This window comes from Alternaria ethzedia (assembly GCF_023757985.1).
Source record: "Alternaria ethzedia strain BMP 0044 chromosome Unknown scaffold_2, whole genome shotgun sequence".
Taxonomy (NCBI): domain Eukaryota; kingdom Fungi; phylum Ascomycota; class Dothideomycetes; order Pleosporales; family Pleosporaceae; genus Alternaria; species Alternaria ethzedia.
Window position 1 is genome coordinate 1139778 of NW_026056195.1, and position 6718 is coordinate 1146495.

The 6718-nt window shown below is 54.9% G+C and overlaps 1 protein-coding gene across 1 annotated transcript; it reads right to left on the reverse strand.

The window, feature by feature from the left end:
• J4E87_001180 (uncharacterized protein) lies at window positions 1-900 on the reverse strand (the record flags this gene model as incomplete). Its single annotated transcript, XM_049372827.1, has 1 exon — window positions 1-900. One exon carries the CDS (start codon window positions 898-900, stop codon window positions 1-3), a length of 900 nt encoding a protein of 299 aa, XP_049237485.1.
• Window positions 901-6718: the final 5818 nt, after the last annotated feature.

Consider the following 6718-nt stretch of genomic DNA (forward strand, 5'->3'; position numbering starts at 1 on the left):
CTAAGCAGCATTCCGCGTCTTCATCAGTTGATTAGGCGTCTTCCCATCCTCGTCCTTCGAGTTTATGCGTGCGCCATGTTCTACTAGCAGTTTCATGGCATCGGCTTTGCCAGTCCAGGCAGCGAAGTGCATCGGTGTCCAGCCCTTCCAGCCCGGAACGACCTCCTCCACATCCGCGCCATGCGTTATCAGCAGTCGCATAGTGTCGAGCTGACCGAAGCTCGCAGCGGTGTGCAACGCAGCAGTACCCGCTATAGGTGTACCGCGTTCCAATAGCATCGCTGTCGTGCGCGGACCCTCGTTCATTGCAGCGAAGGACATTAGAGACGAGCGGTAGTTTCCGAGTTTCTTGTAGCCTGGCGCAACGGGATGTAATGGATCTGCTCCCAGCTCGAGAAGTGCAGCAACTACATCTGGTTTCCTTCGCCTCACGGCCTCGTACAGCGGCCGCTCGTGCCCGTGGCCGATGCGGATGTCGATGACCTTCGGGTAGGCGGCGCCTAGTGCCTCGACGACAGCGGCGTTCCCACCGTCGATGACCTTGTTGACGACGTCTCTCGTTATAACATCGGAAAGGGAAACCTCAAGCTCTGTTGTGAAAGCAAGTAGTGCGGTGATAACAGCAGCGTGGCCATTCTGAGCCGCTACCATCAAGGCCCGCTCAAGATTTGGGATTGGCCTTGCCATGACCTTCCCACGTGGATCTTTACTATAGATGGTGTGTGGTTTACTGAGCATCGTCGTGATATGTTGTGGCTGCGATAGCAGACTCCATAAAGCTGTGTCGTCGCCAGACGAGCATGTTTCGATGAGACGGCGAGCGTCGTCCTGGCCTACGAGTACATCGCCTACATCTCTGGATGAGGTGTAGAGGCCTGGAAGATCCTTAAGGTCTGCCATGGTCGGTTCCGCCATGTTTGAGTCGCGGTGATATTGGCAATGGTGATGGTGATGATAATGGTAGTGGTAATACTGGTCAAGACGGTGAAGATGATGTGTCTGCAGGCAGGCGAGGGCTTGCGTGTTTTCAATTCGTGTGTGATCTGTACTAAGCTTCAAGTATCGTGTCTTTCAGCAGTCAAGACAAAGGCGCAGGTGCGACACCCGTGTACGAAAAGTTCTAATCCTTCGAAGGTTCCCAGGTTGGAAAGGTGGGGTCTAGCGCCCACGTGCAGGCGTGAACAAAGGTACCTAAGTAGCCCGCATGCGGAACTCAATGTACAGAGAAAGATTTCAACTGAGCAAGGATACTGGTGTTCTTTGGAAAAGAGAGAATACAGGCCGCTTGCTGCCGTTGGTCTTGGATAAGTCGGGCGTTGAGCGGGAAGCCGAGTGGGGGCCTACTTCAATAGCTCCTTAGCCCCAAGTTCAGTAGCACCTCATACAAGGGAAATCCGTAAACAGATCTAGAGACAACATCGACGTTAAGGTATCTATTTGCAGGTTTTCATGTTGATGCAGGCTGCATGCAGACCCGTCCAGTCTTTACCTAAGGTTGACATAGTAGGATGGCGGCCATCCGCGAATCCTTGACCATCGCTGGTATCAGTCTTTCGATGAGAAGAAAGACTTGGGCGAGACATCAATCTGAAACCTTGCCGCGAAGACCACAGGCGACGTTCTCGTCTTCGGCGCCGTAGAATGGAAGACAAAAAGACAGGACTCATTTTCCGCTCGCCACGAAATCGCCATTCTGCACGATAGGCACAAAAACGTGAACATCAAGTCTATTGTTCGTATGCAAAAAGAAGCGACCAAGCCATCGCAGGTTATGGCTACGGAAGACGCAGACGGGAAGTTGACTTGGAAAAATGGCTTCAAAGAAGGTGACTCGAACGCTTCTGGCACCTATGATGTATGCGCCTCAGATGGCACGGAATGCGACGTACCTGAACCCAACAAAAACACCCAACAAGACAGATGCCTCCGTCACAACCCATGTACTCCCAGCGATCTTCGCGCGCCCAAAACGCTGCGGCGGCTCGGGCGGATTTTGCTTTTCCGCTGACTGGAGCCGGCGTGCGCAGCCGCTCGTCCCGAAAGAATACCCCAAGCCCGGATCAGAGTCACGCAATGATACCAGTGTCGTATACGAAAGCATATGGCGTGAACAGCGCGTCGTGTAGCGGGGTATCATCGTGGTGTATGGTCAAAGGCGATGCCCTGATACGGAACGAAGAACTCCTCCAGCGACACTTCGACGCACCATTCGACATGGTACAGACGAAGAAGCGGTTGAAGATTCAGACATACCTCCCTGCTATGACGCGGTTCTTGTTCAGTAGGCCCGGCCAGTACAAAGCCCAGCAAAGGTATGGCCCTCTCCATCGCCATGATCACACACTACTCCGGCCACGGAACCTCCGTCAGCGTCAACCACGAGTGGAAGTTCTACACCACCAGCGTTGGCAAAGCCGTGGGCAGTTGCGGTGAGACTGATGGCAAGGAAATCGTTGCAGATAGCGATGAGACGCCTCGTCCCGGTTCCGATAGCAAGGCGCCGTTCCCTGGCGGTGTCTTTAAGCTGGATATTGAGGGTGAGGCGTGCACGTATAAGTGTGATGGGAATAATCCGGTGAGGTTGTTCTGCCCGCAGAGGGAGATTGCTTGTCGCGAGGACTCGAAGAAGAATATGGAGGTTGGGGCGATGAAGTGTGGGAGGGATCGGTTCTTTGCTCCGAGTGTGTTCTGTGATTTCTAGGGGGGATGAGGTGGTGTGGAGAGGGGCGTGGTATTACAGCATATTGTGACTACCACATCATAGAAGGGAAAAACTAAATACCCTAGAGCCTACGTTGACGTTAGCCTACCTACTTTGTATGTTTTTATCTTAATGTAGGCTCTAAGGCGTTTAGTTTTTCCTTTATTTGAGGTGCTACATTAATTGAGATTTGTGTGGTCTGGGAGGTCTAGCGTTGTCCTGGAGGTGTTGGTTGGGATGGAATCATGGCGGCTAACGTCTACGACAGGAGGTACGAAAAAGTGAGACGTCGAGTTTGATGGTCGAACGATACATAATCCTAAACGATTGCTAGGGAGGTGTTCTTCGAGTGCGGTCAGTATGGTATTTACCAACAAACCACAATCAGTGTGTAGCCGCAACACCAGGGCGGCACGGAGAAGATTCTGCACCCTTCCATCTCATGACTGTTACCTTCCAAAGCTCCCATAAATGCGTCAGTCCCTGGCAATGCGAAAGAAACCGACAATTTCGAGCATTCGTCCATGTGCGCCACCCAACACCCCAGCACTTACCAAGCCCCAAGCCAAGCCGTAGGATGCAACGCCACGCATCCTTAGGCTGCGATCCTTCATGCCGTCGCGGATAACTCGGGACTATCAAACGAGGTCCACGGATGATCTCTTCCACAACTCTTTGTCCGGCCAAACACGTTCTGTTTCAGAACGCATGTTCGAGCGGGGAACTCAATGGAGAGGCACGAACCGGTGTGTGTGTATGCAGCAAGCACCTGGAAAGTATGTTTGAGATTCGGTATGCCTGGGCATCAGTAATCAGGGCAGTGATCTGGGATGAGAGGTGGTCGTGGAGTGTAGCGTCTGAGGTGAGATGATGCGTTGGTACCAGGATGGCGGGCGACGTATGGATCTCACACACCAAGGCTTGTCGTGAGCAAGTCAGCTATTCCAACACATCGCTTAGGTACGTGAGGCGGAGTATGTACGCTGTTCATAGTGGAGTTGTCAACTGCAGAAGCGAGGCGGCTGCTGCCACCGGCTTTGTATCACGTCCAACAAACTCGAAGTGACGGTCATATTGCTCATGCGTCATTTGGATGCGGAAATAGATGGAGATGGCTTCCAGAAGAGCAGGCCCGCGGTTCCATGTCGCGGGCAAATATCGATACACTATAGGCTCCTTGGCGCGGTTGAGTGCTTGGTATGGCGCTGTGGCACAGACAGAGCAAATGAGCAGGCAACAATAGATTGAGCAACTTGCATAATGGCACCGCGAAACCGGGTTCTCGGACTCGCAACGAATTCCCTCCATCAAGAGCGGCTCGACGCGCGGTGGTGAGGCGCTGTAAGGCATGCCGGCCCTGCACGGATAAACACAGGCCGTCAGAGCGCCGGTCGTCGAGGAAAGGTTTGGGGACCTGGGGGAATCATCGGGCGCTATCGGACCAACGATTGCTTGGCCTACCTTAATTTTCCACCGGTTCCGGACGACCCCTCAAATCGTGGGCTAGGGGCTGCCACTATACGGTACGACGCTCCGATGGCGCAGTTCTGGACTTGCGGCTCAGAGCACGTGGGCTTGCAGTCGCTCCAGTGCTTCGCATTCGGCAGGTGCAGCAACATGTGAAGACAGCTAGTGGACACGTTGCGTGTGGAAGCTGATCTGAAAGGATTGAGAATACGAGCAAACGGCCGATGGGGCGCTGCGACTCATCGCTGTGAGGGGTGTCTTTGGCGAGGACCAACCCAACACCGGGGATAGCAGCGGCAAGGAAATTATGCTTAAGTCTGCGCCAACCTTATCTGCAACCTTGCAGCTGTAAGCGAAAGACAGATTACTGAGCGCACGCAGATCGCCGTTTATTCATGCTCACAGTAATCTCGAAGAGAAGATGTCGGCCCGTAGAGACATACGACGGCTTTCCCTGAGACTCGTGCTTGGTGATTGAAACGACGTAGCTGCCTGCAATCGCGAACCCATGATGTAAATATCCGGTATGTGGAGAAGCCAACGCTGGGCAGGCTTGACAAGTCGGATGACGCGGCTTCGACGGTGTGAGCTGATAAGACAAGCAGCGGGCGTTGTATGAACGTGGAGAAGGGCGGGCTTGGCCATCCATCGAAATAACAATCCTGTTTGCTACTTGGCAGGCTTGAGTGCGACTGATCCAATGGTTCCACCCGGAGGTTTACCTCTCTCGGGCAGCTGAGACGCCATGTTCCATGGCATCTTGCACAAGTGCTCGTCCGCAGTCTACGGTCTTGGATGAGTCTTGACGAAGAAAGACGGTCTGGTGAACAAGGTGCTGCGCTGCCCACTTGGTAGGCAGCAGGGTTTTACGCAAAGTCGGGTCTCGTCATGGCGCAACACTGCCACGATGACAGTCAAGGGGCGGGAAGTCTCATGGCTCCGATGCTCAGCTCCTCTGTTCTGGAAGCGGAGAAGCGACGGCCCTGTGATACCGCCAGTGTGGGTAAGTCGGATCCTCGTGGCACGGTGGTAAGCTTAAACCGCAGGCACCAAGCTTAATCAAAGTGCTGGCCGAGCCTTTAAGCGAATGAGCTGAGAAGTTGCAAGCGCCGGATTACGTTGGTGTGGATCGGAGCGGATGTCTGATCCAGAGCGGAGTATGGAATCGGCTTGGTTGGCGGGCACAGTTTCCACGTATGCCACAAGTTTGCGGGCGGCCGTTTCCTTGCGCGAGCAGACGGCACAGAAACTCTGCACTTAGCAGGAGCGTGTAGGGCATCCTTCGGGACTAGGCAGGCTCCTTTGTCGCGCAGGTCAGTTGTTTGTCCGCTTCCAAGGGCGCCGAGAGCACGACAGGTGGAGATTTCTTAGGGGACCGAGGCCAAGCATGCCATGGCCTGCCACAATCTGAGGGCGACGCGAGCGTGGGTTGGTTTTGGGACGACACGGACTTTTGGAACGCCTTGGCTGTGCTTGGTGTGTTGCTGCTAGCGGGGGCCAAGCAGGACAAGACGGATTGACGGACTGATGGACCACACCGCGAAGTCTTGGGAGGTGTCAGCGCCGGGGTCCGAGTGGGGCTGCCAAGGGATCGAAGGCTTGTCGAAAATAAAGATTCGTTTAGAGTTATCCGGCTCGCAAAGCTTGGCTGGGCGAGCCAACGCCGCCAGGCGCTGGGTGGTGCTGGGCATGCCGTGGCTCCGGCGTGTGCGAGCCGCGGTGAGGGCTCGTCGCTGCAAACAGTTTCTCACGCCGTCTGGGGACGCTGGCTGGTGGCACAGGGCGGCATGGCAGATATTGGGGGCTGTGTGTGGGTAGACGCTGCTGGGGCTCCGCTGGAACGGAGGGCCAGTGAGCAGCTAGCTGGGGTCCAAATAAAGCTTGTCGTGCGCCTTATTTCGCTATCAGACGCCACTCCACGTCTCGGCGGGCGATCAAGACGACGACCCCAGCGCCCAGAAAGGGCCAGAGACGCCAAAGGAGCGTTGCTGGGTCCCAAGCCCGCCTGCCGGCAAGTACATGAGGGCGGATGACTGCTGATGGCTTTCCAAAGATTTCGCCCTCTGACCCATTTTCCCCAACTTCCAGCTTTCGTCACCCAACGCCGCCTATACCAAGTGGACCACTGCCGCGCACACCTATCAGACGCTGACTCCGTTTCATTGCCGGCCCGTTTCACGTCACCGGACCTCGACACATTTGACCTCATCGCACTGCCCCATATAGACGTTGCGACGGCTTTGCAGACACGCCCCGTCACAGTCACACACCCTATTGTAAGTCTGTCTTTATGTTTCGTGTCTCCGTGCCGCTTTGCCTGCCCCCTCTCTGGCATGCCGTTTCTCGGTTCGCCCTGTTCCAACATTTCTGCGCACCGCGATTTCCGAGTTTGCCGGAAACCCTGCATACCAAGATTACTGCAACTGTCGCATTGCCTTGAACCCGAAGCGCTTGTTCCATGGCTAGGACTAACGCGAGCCACACAGCATCTATGAGGTCTTGACACCTCCACACTATCTTCGACACATCTCCCCCACACACGTCTTCGCA